This window comes from Dermacentor variabilis, chromosome 6 (assembly GCF_050947875.1).
Source record: "Dermacentor variabilis isolate Ectoservices chromosome 6, ASM5094787v1, whole genome shotgun sequence".
NCBI classification, from domain to species: domain Eukaryota; kingdom Metazoa; phylum Arthropoda; class Arachnida; order Ixodida; family Ixodidae; genus Dermacentor; species Dermacentor variabilis.
The window spans coordinates 172,885,875-172,908,346 of NC_134573.1; the positions used below are offsets into that span (position 1 = coordinate 172,885,875).

At 42.0% G+C, this 22,472-nt stretch overlaps 1 protein-coding gene across 1 annotated transcript in view; it reads right to left on the bottom strand.

Moving 5' to 3' along the window:
• Positions 1-1,587: 1,587 nt before the first annotated feature.
• LOC142585804 (complex I assembly factor ACAD9, mitochondrial-like) overlaps positions 1,588-22,472 on the bottom strand; it is a 53,797-nt gene continuing 32,912 nt past the window's right edge. The window contains exons 9-18 of the mRNA XM_075696820.1: positions 20,414-20,489; positions 20,209-20,279; positions 19,567-19,686; positions 16,735-16,863; positions 13,815-13,894; positions 11,324-11,450; positions 8,693-8,770; positions 7,584-7,712; positions 2,550-2,622; positions 1,588-1,850 (exon numbers count right to left, since the gene is read on the bottom strand). Of these exons, the coding sequence (XP_075552935.1) occupies positions 1,750-1,850; positions 2,550-2,622; positions 7,584-7,712; positions 8,693-8,770; positions 11,324-11,450; positions 13,815-13,894; positions 16,735-16,863; positions 19,567-19,686; positions 20,209-20,279; positions 20,414-20,489 (984 nt within the window). The 3' untranslated portion in view covers positions 1,588-1,749. The remainder of the gene's footprint in view (positions 1,851-2,549; positions 2,623-7,583; positions 7,713-8,692; positions 8,771-11,323; positions 11,451-13,814; positions 13,895-16,734; positions 16,864-19,566; positions 19,687-20,208; positions 20,280-20,413; positions 20,490-22,472) is intronic.

Here is a 22,472-nt window from a genome sequence, read left to right on the forward strand (position 1 = left end):
GTACACTTTACGTGGAGCGTTTAGATGCGTCAATTAATAATCTGAAGGACCCACTCTTAATGACTCAGTATGTTTGTACAAAATTGCCAAAATCTTTTCAGGGCCCCTTAAGAAGTGAGTGCCTGGCCACTTTTTAAGGACCTGCAATGTAGTGGCTACTTTTCACTTTTGGCAACCCTGTCTGCCATCCTGTTCAAAAACAACATTGTGCAAACCGACTGCCTTAATATTTTACAGTCAAATTTTGCGGAACATGTTTTTGCTGCACAGTGGGCCATTGTATTGCTCACAAATCCAATCTGATGCACCATAAGTGACTCTGAAAAGCGCAGACAGTTTGGCGCGTCTACACGTTGCTGGATGCCACGAAGGTGCCAATCACTAGTGACCTTTTAAGTGTGTTGGAAGGTCATGCAGGGCCTATCGCTAACATGTTGAAATTACGGAAGCCTCGGCATCAATCAAGGAAAAACACGAGCCACTGGCAGAAGGCAACGAAGTTAAGAAGCTGAATCTGGAAAAGGCTGCCCTTAAAGTGCCGTCTATCCTCCCTGAAGGCACTACTGACCATTGTACAGGAACTTATCAGCGTAGGATCAAACCACATGCACAAGGTAGGGAGCAGAAATGTGCTGCTCATTTGATGCAAACTTTTAACTGCCTTGAGCATATCAAAGTGATAGACTGCACACTAGAATCGATCAAGTCAAAATAGGCAAAAGCTCTTAGTCAAACTTGGTGTTCAGTTATGAAGTGCACAAGCAAGCATTTCATTTTCTACTACTTTGTTTCGAACTGTTTATCAGGCCAACTGTGATATTTTAAACACTTGTACATGTTTTGCCCATCTGTCTTGTCTAGTCAGAGATGCGTGCATAGTCGGCAAAGCATTGAATGTTGCATAAGAATAATTCACGTAGTGGTTATTTGTATGTTGGGAATGGAAAACTGCATTTATTAAAGGTGTTTGATCCTAGAAACATGCTCCAAAGCTCTGCTTCCCACAATGATTGGATTCCTGTTGTGCTATTCTAGTATGAAACTATGATAACGTTGTGGCCTACGTAGGGTCAGCAGAATAAGCAAACACTCGCAAATATTCCAATATTTTTGTAAGCCATGTAATGGTCAGTGCTCGCTCATGCTTCTACTCTTGCTCTGTTCCATTCACACTTACTAGAACCCAATCACGTTCATACCCGTATCAACTTCTATTCACTGTCCATGTTTTGTTCACAGTCTCGTTAACCAGCACTCATGTCCACTCACACTCTTGGTCACACTTGATAATGTTCTTATCTCGCGCCTGTGAAATCGGTGTGGAATGAGTAAAAGCCTGTGTACTCGTGAATGAGTACGCCGACCTATGGTATGCTGATGCCTCAATAGAAGCAAGACCTTTCTAATTGGTGAGTAGCACCATGAAACAGGCTGAAGACAGAAACCTGATGAAGTACCTGCAAGGATCATGGATTGTGATGTGAATTTGGGAGTGCATGTCAATGAAAGCATTACAACACATTTTCTCTGTGTCGGCCAGCCCAGATGTGTTTCAGCCCGGTCATGCCTGACCATTTGTGCAATCAGTCAACAGACACAACTTAATATTTATTCATTTTGTATGCGATATAAAACAAGTTGACTTTTCTCCTAAAATTGTCACAATCAACATGATGCATCTGTGTTCAGCAATGAAAATGGCTAGACTATACAATCAAGTTGAGGTGTTGAGGTTCTAGACCCCTTGCATCAATAGTTCTTTGTCAGCGGATGCACTGGAAAATAAGCCTTGTCCTCAAACACCTTGTCGGCAATCTGCCGCTTTCTGAGAAGCAGCAAGTTTTCCATCTCTGGAAGAATTGAAGGAATGGTGAACATAGCAATGATGCCAAGATGCAAGTTGATCTTATCATAGGAACATTAATGTCAAAATGGGGTTTATAGTGTTGGCTAATAATTATGAAATAAGACCACATGCACATATCATGCCTGCGAATTCCGCAGCAACAGCTACAATTTGCACCATCTGTTACTCAAGGCTCATTACTCGTAAAATCGACAATATTTTCAGCAGAAATGTGCTCCAAGTAAAAAAAATACCACATTTGTAATGCCACACTATGGTGTTGTCAATGTTGTACTTATTGAACGAAAAAGTTCCAATAGGAAGCTGTGGCATTAACTCCAAACAAGTGGCCTTTCTCCTTCACAAGAGTGCTCAGAGGATAGCAACTGTGATGCACCAGTGGGGCACAGACAAGTTTTCACTTTACAGCTTTTCATAGATTGCATTGCAACAATTATGCATCCGGTGAAGGCCAACAAAAGGTGTATCATTCTATATGAGTTGATGCTCCAAAAAGATTTTATTGTTTTTGCCGTGACTCTAATCTCATCCATCGTTAATACATGCTCAGCCAGCTGCGACTGTCAAGTAAGTGCATGCAACGAAAAAATAGAACAAAAGTAAGCAAATTGCCAAGCATATGCAAAAAAAAGACTATTTAAGACTAAATAAACATGCAGTGATTTGAGCCAATGTAACTCACCGTCATCAATTTCGTTTTCACAGCTTTTCACCTTTTTTCTTGCATCGTGACAAAAGCAAAGGGCAAGATCAACCTGAAAAAAAGAAGAGAGATGAAAGGGAACACATCAGTCAAGGGAAACTATCACTGCCCAAAGTGACCATGATGGAATGCTCATTAATTGTAGGGTCATTACTATTGTCTGGACGAGAACTGGCTTGATGATGTTTTTAAAAGGCCTCTCACCAAGTTTTGGTTATAGTACACTGGGAGCTGTAAGGCACCAGTCTAGGGAACATTTTACTGAAATAATTTTTGAAATCGCTTTATTTATTTATTTATTTATTTATTTATTTATTTATTTATTTATTTATTTATTTATTGTACCCTCAAGGCATACAAGCATTATAGAGGGGAGAGGTCAATAATTCAACATAAATACAGTTATTTGCACAGACACAATTGAAAATTTAAAAAAATGAGAACGAATGTAATTTCTAATAACAACAAAAATTCACGCTGTCATGCAAGGCTTGCACAATAACTACGGCAAAGAAAATACTATTGCAGCCGATTAAGACACTAAAAGATGAAGTTTCTAACCGACATGGTCGGTTAATAATGGTCACAGTTAATAATGCTAACTAATGGGGCAGGAAGATGGTTCCAGTCAAGGCTGGTTTTGGGCAGGAAAGAGTGCGAGTATGTTAGTGTTTTGGTAAGGGACATGGACTTAGTGGTGGTGATCAAGTTGAGATTAAACAAAATTAGGCGGTTTGATAAGGCATATTCAAGATTAGATCGGACATAAGTGGCATATAACTGTCGCTTGAGTGACGAAGGTGCGAGAAAGAAGTTTCTTTTCAGGTAACCAAGCATGCGATTGGCTTCTGATGTTACGTGGTCGATGTGATTGATTGATTTGTAGAGTTTATTGGTGCAAGGGCCATACGTGGCCAAAGAGCGCCAAGTTGGTGATCTGTGCTTCTCAATGATATACGAGTGTTAATTGTGGCGAGTATATGAAACACAGCTCTATAGTGGCCTAAAAATATTCTCTAAAAAGTGAAAAAATATAGATGTGGTGCAATGTGGCTGTAAAAGGGCCTGAAATTTATTCGCTCTAAAGTGCGTAAAATACAAGTATATACATATTAAAATGACAGTTATTGATCCTTTCTGCAATGACGATAGATGTTTCACGCGATAGGGATGATCAGTAAAATATGTAGTGTCTGTAGCACTAGTGCCTCAGCAAGGCCTTGAAAGCAAGGGCTGGGAGGCATGTGCTCTAGAAAATGGTTTCACTGCAGCTACGACTTCTAGGTGGAGGCCGTGCTAATATATTGCATGGAACAGATGTTAGCAATACTGCACGATAATTACTTGGGTTGTGTGCGTCACCAGACTTGTAGAAAGGCACGACCTTGGTTACTTTTCAATCCTTGGGTAAGCATCCATCGCTGGCTGATTTGGTGAAAATGTAATTCAGAATGATAGAGCTGCACTCATTGGTGTTTTGCAAGAATTTAGCGTTGATGCCATCCTGGCCACACGAACATGATCGTTTTAGTCTGTTAATAATAGCACGAATGCCAGCTGGGTCAAGGATGATGGGATCCATTGGTGTAAGATGTGCTCTCGGATGTGAAGGAAGAGTGAATATTGGGTCCCAGAATAAGTTTGTAAAGGCGTCATTAAAAATTGAGGCACAAGGATGCTTCAGAACTGGTTCACCACTGTTATTGAGAGATACGTTGTTGTTGTTGCTGTTTTTCATTGTATTCCAAAAGCGTTTAGGGTTAGTTTTGAATAAGGACGGAAGCATTGAATGGAAAAAGGTAAATTTCGCCGCTTTCAATACCTCTGAATATGCCGTAGAAGCGGCTTTGTATACAGCCCATCTCTCCGCGTTCGGCGATTTTTTCGCACTACGAAACAGCCTGCTTTTTTTTATTCAATAACTGCTTGAGATATCTGTTGTACCAGGGAGCGTTATTGTTGTCATAAACAGCTCTTAAAGGAATAAATTTGTTATTTAGCTCAACTACTTTTGTTCTAAAAGAATTCCAAAGTTCTTCGACGGACTGCTCAGTGTAGGTTGAAATGAAGTTATCAAGGAAGGAGAAAAGTTCAATGCTAATAGCATCGTAATTGCCAACGTTGTAGTCCCTTATTTGTTTGAGCTCTTTTTGCGCACTTATTGTTAGAGGAGATAGAAGAAATTGAACTGTCCTGTTACCATGCCGCCAGGAGGCAAGCATCACCATCTACAGAGACACTCTCCCCCTTTGCATCGACCAGCATCCGCAAGCGGCGTTCCTGCCCTGCCTTCTCCCATACTGGAGCTGAGGGACTGTGTCACGTTCACATGAGAAGCCCCAACTGCTTTATTTTTTTTTCCTCATACTTCTTTGCTGCGCAGCGCATTTCCAGTGACGGCATTGTGTTTTGCATTGGGTGATTAACCATAGTCATGTGCCATGGTTCGTGACATTGCAAGCAGTGCGTATTGTATAGAAGTTCGAGCGCAGCTGTTCGAGCGCGGCTCCCTTCATGAGAAGAAGGTCGCGCAACCTTCTTTTTGAAATGTCAACCGTTTTAGCAGTATGCTGCCATTTCATACTTTGTAGACACGATCGCCAACTTGTGATCTATGCACTGCACTTGTTTACTTGCAATGCCCATACCTGGCATTGCAAGTAAAGCATTAAGCATTACAGGAAATACCACAAAAGAGAGGCAAACAGACTGTAATAAACTGCATACAATAGTAACTCAAATGTAATATAAGACGTACTTTCCATGCAATAAAACAAAAACAAAAAAACATGCAACTAGAAAGACTGACAACACTTAAAACGTTGCATGAAATGCAAAGATGCCAAAACTTGAAAAGTACCCTTGCATTATACTTAAATTTGATATAACGAAAATGGTAAAATTGGCAATTTGCTTCATCATACCAAAATTTTGTTAAATTGAAAGTCAACCTTTTGTACAAATAAGTACAGTCACTGATTTATATTTCTGACATGAAAGAGACTGCAAAATTTTCCGAATTATCAGGAAATTGGAAACCACAAATTTTAATGAGAAAATTTTGTTGAATTTGAGAGACAGGATTTCATGCCGCATCTATATTTTCATATCGGTGTTACGAAGTGAAGCCTGACACACTTTTGTGTCCACTCCAGCCCAGCGGCTGATGGTGCCGCTCACAGTGGGGCAACGCTATCACGAAAGGCGCTGGCAGTGTGGATGCTGGCAGCGAATGCTTCGTCTGTATCTCGCTACAATGCACCTCTGAAACTGGAGATTACACAACCTCTGGTACTATATGCATGGGAAGGCAGCGCACACGATGCCAAGCCATCTTGGCATGCCCACTCTTTGCACAAGTGGCAGACTACCTCTAAAAGAGGGCATGCAGATTGAGCATGCTCTCAGCCGTGCTGACATTCCTGCACAGCCATGGCCGCACTACGAAAGGCGACGTGTGCCAACCTGACTCCCTCTTCCTCCACTCATAGATGCATTACCATTGAATGGAGAACAGTGTCGGTGACAAAGTTTTGGCCAAACTTTCATGACCAGCAAAAGCATCGAAGAAGTTTGGCGATATTTTGAAATTCGTGTGACACAATGCTTAGCACATTGACTCACCCTGAAGGATGGCTTTGATTGATTTATGAAGTCTTGCGCACCCCAAAGTGACATTGGAGCCATGACATGCCATAGCTGGGCACTAAATTAATTTTGACCATCTTAATTTCTTTAAAGGGACACTAATGATACAAATTAATTGAGCTGCACTTATAAATTAACTATCTACAATACCGAAAAAAAGCCAGTCTTATCGTGAAAAGAGGCTTGGTGAGCCAGAAAAGACACCAAAACAAAAGATGGGTGGTGCTGCCACCTTCATGTTTCTGCACCAGCTTACCACGGTGTCGTGGATTTTGACCACCTTCTACTAAAATATTTAAATTCCTAGTTTCTCATGAGCCAGAACCACTATCAGATTACGAGGCATGCAATAGTAGGGGACGCCTGATCAATTTTGATCACATGGAGTTCCTTAATTATAGTGCAATTAAATCTAAGTACCCATAAGCATTTTTTTCATTTCACCCCTATTAAAATGCGGTCAGCGTGGCTGGCATTGAACCAGCAACCTCAAGCTCAGCAGTGCTATTCCAAAGCCACTGGTCTACCGTGACGGGTGGCACCTCCACTGGCATAGTTTTCTTTTTCTCAGTAAAGATTGACTGGCATATTTCAAAAGAGGAGCCTATGACTATAAGCAAGTTTCAAGAGCCTTTACTGAGGCACAATCGTCCAAACAAGAAAAAATACCTTAATATCTGTTATGTCACACCGAGGTTCCAGCGCCTAGGCTTCTGCATGAAATTTAAAAACTGCAACTTTGACCATTTTTTTCTACCAAATAATAAATCTATACTAACAAAAATAGTGCGTTGAAAGATATAGGTTATCGATCTAAAGTGATTTGGCATTTTTTACTTTTTTACTGTCCCTTCAATGTGTACCAAAAGCATATAGCATGCTACCTTTTCTTGCATTCTGCCCCCATCAGAATGCAACTGCCATGGCTGGGAATTGAACCTGTGAGCCAGTGCTTAGCAGTATAATGCCACAGATTCTGTGCCACCATGATAGGTACAACGATGGCCACTGCAAGTTTTTTGCTAGTGTGTCACACGTAACAGCAGTCCTTTAGGTACATCAAACAGCCTCAGCTAGCAATTGGAATGCTCTTGTAACCAAGTGAGCACCTTTACAGCATTGATATTGTTGGCAGAAAGGCCAAGATCGACTATGTATAACGAAAAGCAGATTAGCACAGTGATGCAACAAGGATATCACAACATACCAGTATTGGTGTATTTGCATCTGTCATATTTTTCCAGAGTGGTTGCACGTTCACCTGGATCTGTATCTCAATATACTTAATATTTGCCACTGCGACTACAGTAGAGTACAAGTTGTGTCAACAAAAACATAATTTACAGAGGGTGTAAAGAATCTTGCCTCTTTATCCGCATGTGGAAGACCGATGCAGTACGATCGTGATGCACGACCGAGAACACATGCCATGGCATAGATGTGTATCACCATGTCTGCCAAGTTGGACAGAACCATCTGCTGCTCAATAATTTCCTGCAACAGTGAACAAGTTTTGACACCAACAAACAACCTGCTGTGTACAGCTGGCATTAGAAGCTTATGGGGCGCAGGGTTGTAGAAGCAGAATATTTCCCAGTGGTATGCAGCCTGTATTTAATTTTTGCTACAAGTACTAGTGCCTCTGTAGTAGTGCCGAGATGTCTCATATATTTAATTCTTGTGGTCAGCGTCCAATCTGTGACTGCTTGCCCTGTACTAGTGAATGAAAACATAGTGCTGTACTGTATTACAGGCAGCAGGCTAACACTAGATTGAAATCCATATTTTTTTAAGAACCCACATTCCACAAATTGTCAACACCAACTGTACATACATATATGCTTGTATAAGTGCACTTATCACATAACCAGGCTGTTTGTACCTATTTTTATAAATAAATCTTACATTTGTTTTTGACTATATCTTATACAACTTCAATTAATTCGAATGAAGTTCCGTGGTCATCAATTATTTGAACTAATGTTAGTTGATCATATTTGGGTGAGATGATCCTAACTAGGCAGTGCAAGCATTGCTGCTTGTATATTCAACAAGCTAAAACTTGTACCCTTCAAATACCTTTCAGTGCAACAAAAAATTAGCATTGTAGAAGCGTAACAATGCTTACAGAAAGAACGGAACAAAGATAAAAAATTACATTTGGCATAAAATATACTTGCTGTGGCAAGCAAATAAGAACATGAGAGAGATTCAACAATCTTAATAGAGCGGGCCCATACTAATAGCTACACACAAAATGCCTTCCCTAAAAGCTATCTAGGTTATCAAATGCAGCGAAAGACTACTGCTGTAAAATCAACACAGGTGCTTTGGACAAACAGCTAAGCATTCCTAAATTCAGAAAGGAGCACTTATCAGAACACTGCACAAACTTTATACCATAAAGTATCAAGGAACTGAGCCAGCATAAGAAGAGAGTGGGAAAATACGAAGGTCACACTTATTATACTTGCCTTTCCATAACGTTGCAAAACTATTTCTACTGTGTACTTCAGGCGTTTGACGCAATACTCCAATGTGTCTGCTCCACCCTGCAACAAGAAAAATCTCATGGTAGAATCAATGTCAATCAAGTACTTACCAAGAATGGGAGACCTGCAAAACACACCCTGCTTGTCTACAATGTAGAATTCACACCCACAACTACTACCACTACTACCTCAACTACCACAAGTTTAATTTGTTAATTGTGCTCCTGGCAGTTATTCTGGCATTTGTTATTTCAAACAACCAGACAGTTCACACACACGGAATGGTTTTATCAGACGTGTATGGTGATGATAACAATTCAACAACTATGTGGTGCACATAAGTTATTTCAACACTGGGACATGTTGTGTTTCATCAACGAGTACAACAAGCATGTAAGCCACGCAGACACATGGAAGCATGTAAACCACGCAGACACACACTGATATCAAGGTCAGCAACATTGTGAATATGGCAGATCACAATGCCAACAGCAGCCAATGTAATCTGAGTAGGAGTGGTTTTTTGCATGCAACGACTAGCTCCTGGACGAACATTCACATAAATGATGCAACACTTATGAGCTGCATGTACTGTTAGCAGCATCAGGTAGTTCCGATGCTTCAGCAGTAGGCCACAGTTCACAAAAACAGCTAATTACATCCTTGCTATGGTAGACATGGCCAAATGATCACTAAGTTCTTGCGTAAAATCTGTACCCTCGCTATTATAGTACCAGTAGTTAACTACAGACAGCATGGATAGTAGCATTTATTTAGAATAGCAGATCTGACCTCTATAAAACATCTTCTCAACCTATTTTCTTGAATATTCTATAATCATTCTTTTTTTGTCAAATTGGTGGTTTTTTTGCTGTTCACCGTAAAGGCTCCCTAAGAAGGCCCCACTGATAAATTTGGTTATACACCAATTTGGAATGGAGGAAGAGGTCAATAAAGCAGGCAACCAAGTACACAGTGTAAATAGACAACCAGGAGTCATCAAAAAGAGAGAAACAGAGTAATTGAAGTGGATGCAAAGAATGAAAACAAAGAAGACCATGGACCAGAAAGAAACTGGAGGGAAAATCTGTACAATAACACAATGGGCAGTGCCTTGCTATTTGAGGCTCAAGCTGGTTGCTTATGGACAAAAACATACCAGAGCAAATATTTGCAACAAAATGAAGCACCTGTCTGCTGCAACAGAGATCTAGAGACCACTCAGTACATCCTAACGAAACGCGAAGGGATTGACCCAGTGAGACTCGTAGGTAACACACCTTCCAGAAGCGCTTGGATTTAAAGTGAACTGAAGCATCAATTGGTCAGCAGTCGAGACAAGCAAGAGACATTTAGAGTATTGGTGGAAAAGAAAAGCAAGGAACAGCTTGATACAACTGGATCCTTTACAGGCATAGGTGGCGGTACAAGGTAGGTAGAGAAGTTTTCAGGAAGAGAAAAAAGATTAAGGAGCTGTATAAAAAAGTGCAAGAATGAAAAGCATGTACAGCATACCTGATTAATTCAAGCAAGCTAGGTGACTATTTGTCACCGCCCTGTTTCAAAGGGGATGCCAATAAATCACCCTCATCATCATTAGACTGGACGTTGTAGTTCCACCATCTATGGCGGGTTTTACAGCAACAATTTTTTCAAGCAGGTTCATTGTTAGAGGAGATAGAACAAATTGAAATGTTTTATTGCCATGCTGCCAACAGATGAGCTTCACTACCAACCTAGACACTTTCTCCATCTGCCTCAACTAACACTTGCAAGTGTCATTTTTTCCGTGCAGCCTCCCATACCACGGTTGAGGGACCAAGTCACATTAACATTGCGAGTCCTGCCTCCTTTTAGTTTCTTCTCTTTCTCGCTTTGCTGTGCAGTGTACTCCCAATTGTGGTACTGCATGTTCTACATCGGCTGATTTACCGAGGTCACATGCCATAATAGGTCACGTTGCAGGCAGTGCGTCTTGTGTAGAGGCATTTGTGTGTGTGACCTTGAGAGGAAGGGTGCATACTGTTTGAGTTTGCACTGATACTGTTTGAGTTTGCAAATTATGCTGTGTACGTCATTGTCATTTATGCTGTTAATTTATTAGTGTTCAACGAGATTATGCTACAGTTCTTTTTTTATATGACTGTTATTTAATAATAATAACTTTTTTATTTCCATCAGTGATGGAAGTAAAGCACATTTTATGAACATTTAATTCTTCAATTATGCTATTTATGCTGAAACCTGTAATTCCTCCCTGTTAGCGATTTGTGGAAACTGCTGTAATCTGTGTTTTATTACGTTTAGTTTGTAAAGCAGGTTCCATTGCAGTCTTTGATTTCGGGACCTCCTTCTGTATATTAACATCCTGTAACCTTTCTAATCATCACATTAAAACCGATTCTGATTCTCATTCTGCTACTTTACAGACATGACTGCCACTGCGTGATCTATGTGCAGAGTTTTTCTCTTTGCAACACGCAAACCTGGCGAGGGGCCCTTTAAGCGGCTAAGTTTGGCTCGAAAGTGCAACCGTGCCGCCCCCCCCCCCGCCCCCCACATGATTTTTATGATGCTTGGCAGAGGCAATACAGCATGGCATCAGTGGCTTACCATCAAGGACGGATGCAAAGCAGTGTGAAGGTCCAAGTCGCATACTGGGTTGTCAGCAGCATCACGACGGCGCTCCCACAATTTCTGTAATGCTGTTAGTGGATTGGCCAGAGGATTCCTCATTTTCCTGTATTTCAAATCAAGCAGAGGGGGAGACTATTTTGTGGCATGAAGTTTCAAGACTATGATTACTGGATGGAAATCCAGTACTGTGAATGTTCAGCCACCATCAAAGTCCAGGATAGAACATGAACTTTTTTATTATTTGGTGTAAATTGATTGAGACAGGACACTGCAGCTTCTTTTATTGTTCTTCATGATAAATGGTATTGCACGCTAACCTACACATTTCTTTGAAACAGTTAATTGTTATTGGCTGACAATTAATTTCATTATGTAACTTTCAGTGCATCACACCATTGCAAAACACTCCTGAGTATGCTCTCCGCTAAATTTAGATGTTTGGTTCATAACGTTTACCCGGTGTAAAGTTTTTTTTTCTTTCGTTAATCTCTTCCGATGCCAATTCCTTATTTGAAATTTAGTTTGACCACATTTCTTGTATTTTCAGAATAATCTGAAGAGAAGAGTTGCAGAATGGATTAAGAATTTTCAATTCTTCATTGAGTTTTGTCAAGTTTATGAATCCGCTACAGGTCGCTTAGGGGCGCTCGACTCTCTCACGTCCCCTGACGTTGTTTTCCCTGCATGGCTCTCATGTCTCCTGGAATCTTGTTTTCCCGCATACAACGTGCAGCACCGGTAGTCGGTAGTTGTGCAGTAGTATGAGAGATGGCGCGAGCATTCTGCTGCTAATGCAACCTGGGATACTTGGGCACAATAGGAACTAGCCAAGCCTCCTCCTCTGTAACTGTGACAACTCAGCGCGCGTGGATGGACAGTGTGTGCGCTCGATGGGGCACTCTGCAGTACTGTCGTGCAAAGGACTTAAGCATTGGTGTTCAGCATGGGGCGAACACTACTCGCTCGACATCCTGTAGTGACGAGTCAGACTTCCTTAATTTGTCAGGTTCGATTGGCGTGTTCCATTACTTGTAATTCAGCCAGCTGACAGTAGCGTATAAAAGGTGCAATGAATGCCCCTTCGTTTGTTTCCAATACTGTGTTGTCGTTCCTTTGCCCCAAGAGCATGCTTGAGATCCCACAAGCAAACACCAAGCAGTCTACCTCGCAACTTGTTTTAGTAAAACAGTTTATGCATATTATTCAAACTTGCACCATACATCCAGACAGAAATGTTTCAAGACACATACAACACATTTCCAATGTTATCATTAAATTAGGTGCTTTTGCTTTTGATGCACTATTTTGGAGTGTACAATTGTGCGCACAGTGCCTGAAGGAGTTAATATTCTAAGCAACTGTATGTGCTTGTAATGTTATAAAGGCCATTGGATGACAGAAATTAGATACTAAATAAAACAAACTATTGCCAAATATTGAATTTTTAGTAACAATTTAGTTTAAAGAAAGTTAATAAAGGAATCCACTAGTTTCTTCAAAGCAAAAGAGATGTCTAGACAGATCACAAATCCAAGTACTACTTATCATTCCCCTACTGACTTAAAAGCCAGACATGTTCCAAGATTGTGCAATATTTATTAAATATCATTGTTTTCATTTGCGCTTCTCACTTTGAGGCAGTAAAAATTGTACTTGTAATTGTAAAATGCCTAAAGAAGACACATTCATACCTTGTTGTAACAATGTCGCAGTCGACTTGAAAATAACCTTAGTGATGCTCAATATAAGCATAGATGCTAATACCACCCAAAAAAAATTTGGCAAATTTTAGATTCACTTTGTTATGTCTGTGTTTATTACATTCAGGTTCTACTGTATAATCATGAGGAAATGCCAAGTGTGTGTACAAAGGCAGGAAATGTATATCACTCTCATGGGGAAAACTAATCTACGTACAAAAGAGAGTACAGCTCTGCAAACATGGCAATGATACTGACAGCACAAATGGCAGCCATCAGGCTGAGTGCCGCTGCTCACAATCAACCACATATCTATAGGGTGCCATCGTAGGTTCTAAATCAACAAGCACTTGTGACAGCTTCATAGTTCACTACCTACATCATGTACACTCTCCACTAATATGAAAGCAAAGACTTCATCTGTGTTCAAACGGTGATCCTTGCAAATGAGCAAGTCGGAACGTCACTTAATGCTGTTTGTTATGCTGTCCTGTTGAAGAATCATGCTCATGGAATTTTTCTTCATTAGAAGCACCCAAAAGAAAAATTACTAGCTTTGAACACAAACTCAGTGTTCCATTTCATATTGGCAGAAACTGTACATCTGATAATGAAGGGCTCATTACACCAGCTACAATGCTTGTGTCAAAAAATTTCATACAAAGAACCCATCTCATGCAGAGTGAATGAGCAATCACATTCATGACATGCCTAAGTCAAATGCACACATACAAAATAAATTATGCAATCATAGAATATATACTCACAATATGAGTTCTGACAGCTGCTTTCCAGTGTGCTGCAGTCCCATCAGAGCGATAAATAGCCGTAGAATCTCATTAGTCCCCTGAGCAATGAACCAGGGAGAAACAAGGCACAAGTTTGACTCTACACTACTATTCACCTTCCCCACCCCCACACACACACATAAGCAGGTCACAGAACAGCGTACCTACCTGGCCAAAAAAGTCTAAGCCCCACGACTACATTTGAGTAAGCTATCAATTTTACAAAAAAAGGTTTAAAAAAAAGTCAAACATTGTTTGAATAAAAAGAAAAGAGCGTATAATAAGGCCTCGTGAACCAAAACTGATTATGCATGGAAAAAATATAAAGAATTAGCTCGTGAATCACAAAAAAACAATTGAAGAAGCTAAGGATCATTATTTCAATTATACCCTGCCCACTTTGTTAAAGTCTGATCCAAAAAAGTGTTGGCGTGTAATTAACCCTAAAGATACGAACACTGTAATAACCCTAAAGGACGCAGATGGCTGCATAGTGCCCTATGAAGCATGTGGTGACCCCTTGAACAACACTTTCAGTCAAGCTTTTACCGACGAACCACCACTCGACCAGTTTTGTACAGTCTCTCTTTCTACGATAACTCATCCAAGCGAGCCCATCATCGTTACTGCAGCAGGTGTATAACGGGCTATTGACAGGCTCCCGCTTAGCTCCAGTCCTGGACCGGATGGCATCAGCTCAAAACTACTAAAACTAACTTCCCACGTATCATCATTTCTACTGTGTTTAATTTTCCAACAATCACTGGATAGCGGCTGTGCTCCAGATGATTGGAAGTCTGGCCATATCATACCCATATTTGAATCTGGTGAGCCCTCATGTCCAAGCAATTACCGCCCGATTTCACTGACATCAGTTTGTTGTAAACTCCTTGAGCATATAATTTACTCCCACATTATGGGTCATCTTAATACAAATAATCTGTTATTCAAAAATCAGCATGGCTTCAGATACAAACGGTCTTGCCAAATGCAGTTGTTCGAACTAACCACTGACCTACATGACTCTTTGCACAATTTGCTTTATATTGATGCAATATTTATTGACTTCTCGAAAGCCTTCGATCGTGTTCCCCAGAAACGGCTAATCATGAAAATAAACAGCCTTAAGTTAGATGACAAAACTACCCAGTGGATTAACGAGTTCTTATCTGGTCGCTCTCAATCAGTAACTATTAATAACAACCAATCTACCTTCTGCCGCGTTAGGTCATGGGTGCCTCAAGGGTCAGTGTTAGGCCGGTTATCATTCCTAATATATATTAATGGCATAGCTACGAATATAACTTCAACAATACGGCTGTTTGCCGATGATTGTGTAATTTATAGACAAATAACCCCCCCTGATGACGTTGCCATATTACAAAAAGATTTAACCACATTAGCTGCGTGGTGTCGCGTACTGAAGATGGAAATTAATGCAGATAAAACTAAGGTCATGACATTTTCTTCCAAGCTAAGCTTTCCGTCTAACGTATACACTCTACGCAATTGCATACTCGAACGAACCTCTTCTTTTAAATATCTGGGCGTTATTCTTAAATCTGATTTAAGCTGGACCATGCATGTTGAGCATATTACTAACAAGGCAATCAAAAACTTGGCTTTTTAAAGCGCTATCTGTACCTTGCAAACAGTGACCCAAGACTTCGTGCATGCATTTCCCTTATCACAACAACCCTCAATTAAGCCTCAATTATTTGGAACCCTCACACAGCTAACCTTTCTGATGGCATCGAATCAATTCAAAATAAGGCTGCCCGCTTTATTTTGTGCTCCTACTCTGCATATCAAAGTGTGTCGGCGTTAAAGCAGACCCTTAATCTTCCGGATCTTGACACACGACGGAAATATCTCCGTCTGTCTCTTTTTTCACTCCCTTTACTATTGCAGTTCATCTTTTTCACCTGCTCCTATCTTACCCGCCTATTATCTGTCCAACTGCAATGACCATGTATGCAGAGTGTCTCGCATATTTGCTAGAACCAAAAAATTCCAAAATTCCTCTTTGGTTTTATCAGTGAATGAATGGAACGCCCTACCCCAAAATATTGTAACAATCACTGACCCGTCTGCCTTCCAATCAGCCCAGCACACATTTTTGAACGCATAAAATGTTCAGCTGCCACTTCTTGACTGGCCTGTGTTTTTTTTTAAAATTTAATTTTAGTTTTTAAATGTGCATTTTCCCCACACCCACCTGCCGCTTGTGCCTTGCTGAAAAGTGCCATGTACAGCAAATGTGAATTGTACGATGTACTCTCACCCCAATTTCTTTTTGTTTTTTTATTCCTTTTTCTTTTACAAAGTGTATCTTTTACTGAAATCTGTGCTTGATTGTTGCCTTCAGTCATTTTTATTGCATTGAAATATCATGTGTGAATTGTATCCCCCCCCTATGTAATGCCTCTCGGGGCCTTTAGGGTATTAAAAATAAATAAATAAATAAATAAATTTAGAGTTAAATTTTTTAACATATATGCATAGCACTTGAACAAAATTTTTGATTGAAGTAAGCACTAATAAACCAATAAATGTGCTCTTAATCTATACATTGGCAGAAGGGCCCAGTAGATGGAACAAACTGCAAAATACTCAGCTAGTCCAGGTTATGTATAATGCTTTTGCTATTGCATCGCATTTCCTGTTTGTTGGCTTATTCAAGACTGAACGAACTGCTTGCGTGCAGGTTTTGTTCCTGGTTAATAGCACTGCTGTGCTTGCACAGCCCGTTTGCATAGCCCAATCAACAACACATGCATAATGAGAAAACTAGCTGTGTGACCCCACACATAATGAATCTCACAGTCCACACACTAAAGAATTGCTATTGCTATCGAATGTGGTTTAGTGAAAAGGAAAGCTGCTACAAGTGGCTCACCTCAAAGATTGACAGTATTCTTATGTCTCGGTAGTACTGTTCAATGGGAAGTGATGTCATGAAGCCGGAACCACCGTGGATCTGAAGGCACTCGTTGACTACATATTGCCCAGCATCTGCGCTGAACACCTGCAGGCCAGGCACGAAAGAAAAAAAAAAAAAGGCAGGAAATGGAGAAATAGCAAGTTCAAACTCCACAATGTACAGGATTAAGCAACAGAAGACCCCTTAAGAGGAAGCTTTGGCTCGGGGGCTTTTATGTAAATACATGGAAAAAGAGAAGTAGTTTTTCTTGGCAACCATATCACCAAATTTGATTAGGTTTGTTGCACTTAAAAGAAAAAAATGAAAATCTAGGAGCTGTAGGAAGCAGATAAGGCAGCCGATTTTCTAAATAAAAATTGTTGCACATTGCAAATTTTTAAACATCAAGACTATTACATTTACAACTCTGTAACTCATCAGTGAAGAAAGTCGCAGTTTCGACTGTAAGACGAAGCATCCGTAGTGATAGCAAATTATTACACAGTTATATGAAGTAAGAATAGTGATTTTGTTGACCGCATAAACTTGCTACTATTCACTTACTAACTAAATTACCAAGCATGGTGTCGCATGCACAGGCAAACAAACACATCTCACTCGATTACTGCAGACACTAGCTGTCCATAGGCTGGTGCGAGGAAGAGCGGCAGCGGCAGCAAGCAAACTGACCTCCGTGCTGTCTCTCGCTTCAACGCAACTAAGTGCCAAGAACATAGAACACACAAAGCTATCAGCCCTCGGCACACTTAAGACTTCGTCCCCATTGCAGATCGCTTTCAAGATAGGGTCTGTGCGGCCCCATGCTCAGCTGCACCACATGCAACTGCCGCCATACTAGAATGCCACCCCATTCCTTGCACACGATGGAAGATGGCGCACTTCCTTCCTTGTGCTTGCAAGATTGAGCAGATCGACCCCCCATCCTCAGCTCATCCTCGGCTCATCCTCGGTGTAACCTAGCACGCTTTCACTCGCACACATCGCATACAGTGCGTGGTCACTATGTTATCGCACTTGCACTTCATACGGAACATGATGGGGACAACAGCAGAAATGCGCCTGGAGTGTCTAAACAGTTACTACTGCAATCAAATAATATCACAATTTTGTAAACTGCACCTAATAGTACATCTAAAGTGTCACACTTTAGATGTACACAACTAATATGTGTCAGACTTTTGCAAAACCCTTGTAAACAAGTTAACAAATTCACGTAGGATATAAATTAATGCATCAAATTTGTTCACTTTGGGTGTACTAACAGTCTGAATTTGCAGGCATGCTATATCTGCTTTCGGTGCAGACTTATAGACTTGAAGACATTGTGCTTCTTTTTTTTTTTTTACAGTCTTACCAAATTTTGGCAACAGTGTAAAAAAATTCAGGTTCTAAATCAGTATTCCACTTTTGCCAGTCACTAGAATTTAAATTTCTCTCTGCAATGCAACACATTTCATTAAAATTGGCCCAGGGGTTATCTCAGAAAAGCATTTCTAGGTTTTACATGTATTTGGATAGGTGGAATCGGAGATGAGCCCATGCTAAAGCTTCTCTTGAGAGAAACATGAAGGAATCTTCTAAATCTGTAGTATGAGAAGCTCAGTTTAATTTTAGTATGCTCAATCTATTGGAAGCTAAGCAAGAGCACCTCAAGACGTTCAGCTTTTTAGGGAATTCAGCTTAAGGTAACTAACTAGCCAGGATGTGTAGACATAAGAATTTTCTGCAAGAAAATGCATCTTCCATTACAGTAGACTTCTATTAATTTGCCTACAATTTTTTTCGATTTTTCGGTTAATTTGATCCTAACCAAAGATCCTGGCCAGTGCCCATGCATTTGCATGGGCCTAAGCTTTTGTGCATGGTGGGAGAGACCTTTGCCCTGCAGTGAGTGTAAGCAGGCTGCTGCTGATGATGATGATGAAGCTTTTGTTATGTAGATGCTAAAATTGGCCTTTGCCGGTCAATTCGAACTTTGCAAGTCAGCTCGCAGACACTTGATCCCTAATGGTGACCCCAATAGCAACCTTTTTATTGGCAGTGTCTATCTGGGCAGAGCTTAGGGGACATTGAATATGTTGAACACACAATACCTCTCGTCGAAAACACCTATTTTTGTCGTGCCCTAGAAGATTTTCAAGCAGTAGCGTGCAATGTCTGATGACGGTGTTTACAGGATTCTAATGCGCACTTTTTTTTTTCCAGGAAAATTGGGCGCAACACCATGTTTGCGGCTGTCATATGTTTTGCCGCTGGCTGTATTGCAGTGAGACTTTAGGAAGCCAGCCGCCACTATGCAACACATTTTTGCCCATTTTTCTTACAAAAAGATAGGGTGCGCATTACATTTCTGTTTTGTTTAGGACCTTTAATGTTATCTCTGTGTTAGTTTTCTACTTTGGACACTGTGTAAGCATGCACACGTTTGATTCGAGGGTGGGTTAGAATCAGGTAAATAGTGCCAAATGTATCAGCAATGTGTTTTGATGCTTTTTTTTCATCTTATTTAATTCGATTAGTTTCATAAGGTTGAATTAATGGAATTCGACTGCACTACTGTTTTCTATAGGTTCCTTTCAATGTAGGCAAACAATATGCATCGGTGCATGCTACTGGCTGCCATACATTTCTGACACATGCAAAGGCAGCATTCAAAGCTTATCCCAGAAGCTGCATTACAGAGACCAGCCCACATTCAAGATATTTCTGACAACCAATAGGAAAAAGTAAAGAACCCACCACCTAAGCATTTCATTCCAAGAAAAACAGCACAAAGTGAGAAGTTACCTTTACTATGGCACACTCCAGTGCACAGTCAGGCTCCTCAACAACATCGATGATGGCAGATGCAACGTACACCATGCTTTCTATTGCATATGCCAAGCTTGTCATCCTGTAGATCTTGTCCTGAAATGAACACAGCAGAAGTCTTGAAAGTGCAGACACCACAAGCCCTTCGCTTACCTGACCTTACCTTACACGAACAGAAACCTTGATTACACTTTTTTCATGTCAAAAATATCTTCTGCCACTCAGTTTTATCATGAATGGGTTGTGCTACCAGGATTCATAAGTGCTATGCCCTGCATTGATCCTTTCCTTGAATTTGCTGCATTTTCATGCAGCACTAATCCTCACTAACTATAGTTCGTGAGAAAAAAAAACATGATCACAAGAATGGAGACGAAGACAAATACCAACTCATAATATTTACTAACTCATTCACATTAAGGACCACTTCACCGCCTTCACTACTGTGGACCCTTACGCCAAGAAACTTAAGATTGCTGCCAACGAAAATACCCTCTCAATTGAATGAAATGTGACAAAAGTTGTCTGTTATGGTTAGCTTATCGTTTCTCAAAACTTTACAACAAAGTTCTCAGAAATTACATTTATTTACAAGTTGATTAGGGAAAAGGTGGTCACCTTGATCATGTCGAAGTCGCTCAGGGGTTTTTCAAACTGCACACGTTCGACAGCATACCTTGAGGTGTACCCTGTGAGCGAAAAGATGTCAGCAATGCCATCAGTGTACGTATAGTGCAAAAACAGCAATGCTTGTCTTGAATAAGTTCCCGTAACAGCTTATCTCAGCAAAAATTGGTTACAAACACAGTATGAGTAAGCTTACCAATAAGTTCTCTAAGGCCCCCAGCCAAAGCAGCTCCCAATCCAAACCTCCCATTGTTAAGAACATTCATGGCCACCTAAATGGGAGAAGGTGGAAGAAAGGCATGCAAAGGGTTAAATAAGCTTCGCAGAGTAAAGCTTGTCACTAAGAGCTGTTCAGAAAGGCACTTTGTGAAATCTAGAAAGCATGTGTGTACCTATGTAACACAGACGTACATTTGAAGTTGTAGAAACACTAACACATGCTTTTTGCATACGAAAGGGTGATACTTAGTAAGTGTTGTGGGGTTTCTGGCTCTCGCGGAGTTTTTCGGGCTCTCGCGGTGGTTGTGCAAAGCCGTTGCTTTGTGTTGCCTGGGGCTCCGTGTTCCTCTCCTCCTTGCCTGGACGGGGTGGCAGCAGGTCATAAAACACTGTCACTCTGCTGTCATCCCGCCCACGGGAAGGTCAACAGGCTTTCTCCATTGGCCGACATTTTGGCGGGATTCGGGCCCTGCTTGCGTGCACTCCGGGTAAGCGCGCGCAACACGGAGAGACCACATCGGGGCGTCTGAAGGTGCGTACGTGTTCCTCTCTGCCGGCGGTGGCCTCCTTTGTCCGCCGCCGGCCGATGGTTACTTCGGCTCGTCGAGGTCCCGGCCTCGGCGCGCGCGCGCACTCTTCCGTCATCTCGATGTCCTGAGGCAGCGTCTGCCGATTGTGCCCCCGTCTGTTCGTCTGTCGTTTCTTTCTATTTCCCTTTTCTCTGCTGTGGGGCGCGTGATGGCAGGCGCTGACCGAAGGATAGGCAGCCTCTTACTGCTGGGGTTCTTTGTGGTTCTTTGTTCTCTCTCTGTCGCGGTGCGCCGTTAGCGGCCACCGGCGACCATTTGGCCATGTTTTGTGTATTAATTAGCTTCAGATTTGGACGTGATGTTAAAACGTGTGTCTGTATTGAGTCCAACCTTAATAAATGTTCTTTGTGGCTTAGAGAGAGCTTTGCCTCGGGGTCTCCCTTGCTGCGCGCGCGGTCTCGCCTTCCCCTAAGCTGGGGGGGGGGGGGCGGCGGGGCGCGTACGCGCGCAGCTGCACGTCGGTACACGGAGCTGGCCGGAGCAGGCGCGGACACGGTGCCCTGCACGCGTGGCGGCTTGGAGTGCTTGAAGCGCGGACGAGGAAAGGAGTCAAGTGGCCGCCGAGATGCTGCAGTCATCCTCGATTGTGGAGACCATGCGGGGCCAGAGGTCTCGCCGATTCGTACCGGAAGGGCTGACTTTTCCGTCCTTCCATCAGCTCAACGATTCGGTGAGTCCGACGGATTTCCGTGAGTCTCTAGCATAATTACCATTCTGGCGGCTGCTAATTGCGCGGGCTGCTTGGGAACAGTGCCTCTAACGCCGGCTAATTCTGCAAATATACGCGCTTTTGCTATTGTTGGCACGGCTCAGTGGCCTGCCCGGCAGTTTTTCACTTGATGCGCGCCTATCCTCGCAAAAATTCAAGCTGTGATAGTTGACGCACTATTATTACGCCCTGTCTCACCGAAAATCTCCATTTAGGCAGACCGGTCAGTGGTGGTGCCTTCTGCACCATCAATTGAGGGGCAAAACTGGCAGCGCAGTAGCCGAGCGGAGACAAAGGCCACATCACGGGCGCACTCCGCGAAGAGGCAAGCGCCCCGGACATCCCACCGTCGCGCGCGCAGAAGGGGACGCTCCCCCGCAACCCCGCGGCGATGACGGGGAGGACAGCCCGGGTGGAAAGCCAGCCGGGAGAACGAGACCAGCCACCCCCACTATAGGGTGTCGGAATCGTCCTTTTGTATTTTTTTAAACGGCCCGAAGAGTGTCAGAGGGACCGCAGAGTGACCCATTTGTAAATAATTGTACATAGTTGTTTGATGGCCTCAGGGAGGCAGAGCACCGGAACGTGGCTGGTATTGCATGGGCGTGGGTGCCGTAGCGTTGCTGGTATTGCAACGGGCGTACGGGGCCGGATACAGCGTGTGTCGCTGTTACCCCGGGTGGGTTCGCTCTGTGGGGTCACAACGAGCTCGGCCAATGAAGATCGCGTGCCACCGG